Here is a 934-nt window from a genome sequence, read left to right as displayed (position 1 = left end):
GGCTTGGAGACATGGACATGTTAGAAGGGCTGTACCTCTCACTTTCCCTGCGAACCCTGTTTTGACTCTCCTCATTTTTGCTTGGTGGACAGCCAGCTGGAGGGTATGGGATGTCATCCAGGGAGAAACTGATAACTTCTGGGGTATCCACTCTCTTTTCATACAGTTTGTCACTCTTATAATTCTCACTGTCATCCTCACTAGACTCTGCTGTTGAGGTTTTAGCTAAATCCAGTTCAGACACTGGACTGGATGAGCGACTCAAGTCACAATATCCAGAGGTGTCACTTGGCACATACTTTGCAGAATCAGCCTTTCTGGAGTCCTTTTCTGACAGCTTTGATGAATAATACTCAGGAGATGATGAATCTTGAGATCTCCATGACTGATTAGTGTCCGAATTCAGCTCTTCTTCAACCCAACTCTTCCCTCTTTTTCTATGACCTTTTGATTTCAATTTCCTCCTGCTCTTCCTGTCAATAGAATCAACACTGGCCTCAGAGGAGAGAGGGGATGGTGGCTCATCCTTTCTTTTCCAGTCATCAGGAGAAACACTACGATCACTATCACGACCATGCCTATTTGCCGGTTCATCTTCGCTCTCATCACTACTACTATCTCTCCTTGGTGGAGTGTATGTTGGGCTGTCTTCAGAGTCCTCAAATGCATGGATTTTCCCTTTTGCTTTAGTGTCACTTACTGAATCTTTGTAGGTTCTCTCAAACTTTCTGTCTCCAGATTCAATCACATCTTCAGGCTTTATTTCTCTTTTCTTGTAATCTTTACCTCCATCATAATGCTTCCTCTTCTCGGGCCATCTATGAGACTTTTCAGTTTCTTGTTCCTCCTTTCTCTCCCATTCCTTTGTATCACTATCACTTTCTTCTCCATCTCTTAGACCCCTGGAGTCATACTTATCTTCATATACTCTTGA

General features: G+C 43.4%; 1 protein-coding gene across 1 annotated transcript in view; it reads right to left on the bottom strand.

Annotated features, from left to right (window-relative positions):
* Positions 1–934, bottom strand: part of LOC119586239 (serine/arginine repetitive matrix protein 2-like) — a gene marked incomplete in the record, with an annotated part of 17,646 nt that overhangs the window by 10,389 nt on the left and 6,323 nt on the right. The window contains 1 exon segment of the mRNA XM_037934941.1: positions 1–934. Coding sequence (XP_037790869.1) covers positions 1–934 — 934 coding nt within the window.

Source organism: Penaeus monodon, chromosome 21 (assembly GCF_015228065.2).
Source record: "Penaeus monodon isolate SGIC_2016 chromosome 21, NSTDA_Pmon_1, whole genome shotgun sequence".
Classification (NCBI taxonomy): domain Eukaryota; kingdom Metazoa; phylum Arthropoda; class Malacostraca; order Decapoda; family Penaeidae; genus Penaeus; species Penaeus monodon.
Note: the sequence above shows the minus strand (reverse complement) of the source record. Positions and strands in the feature narration are given on the sequence as shown.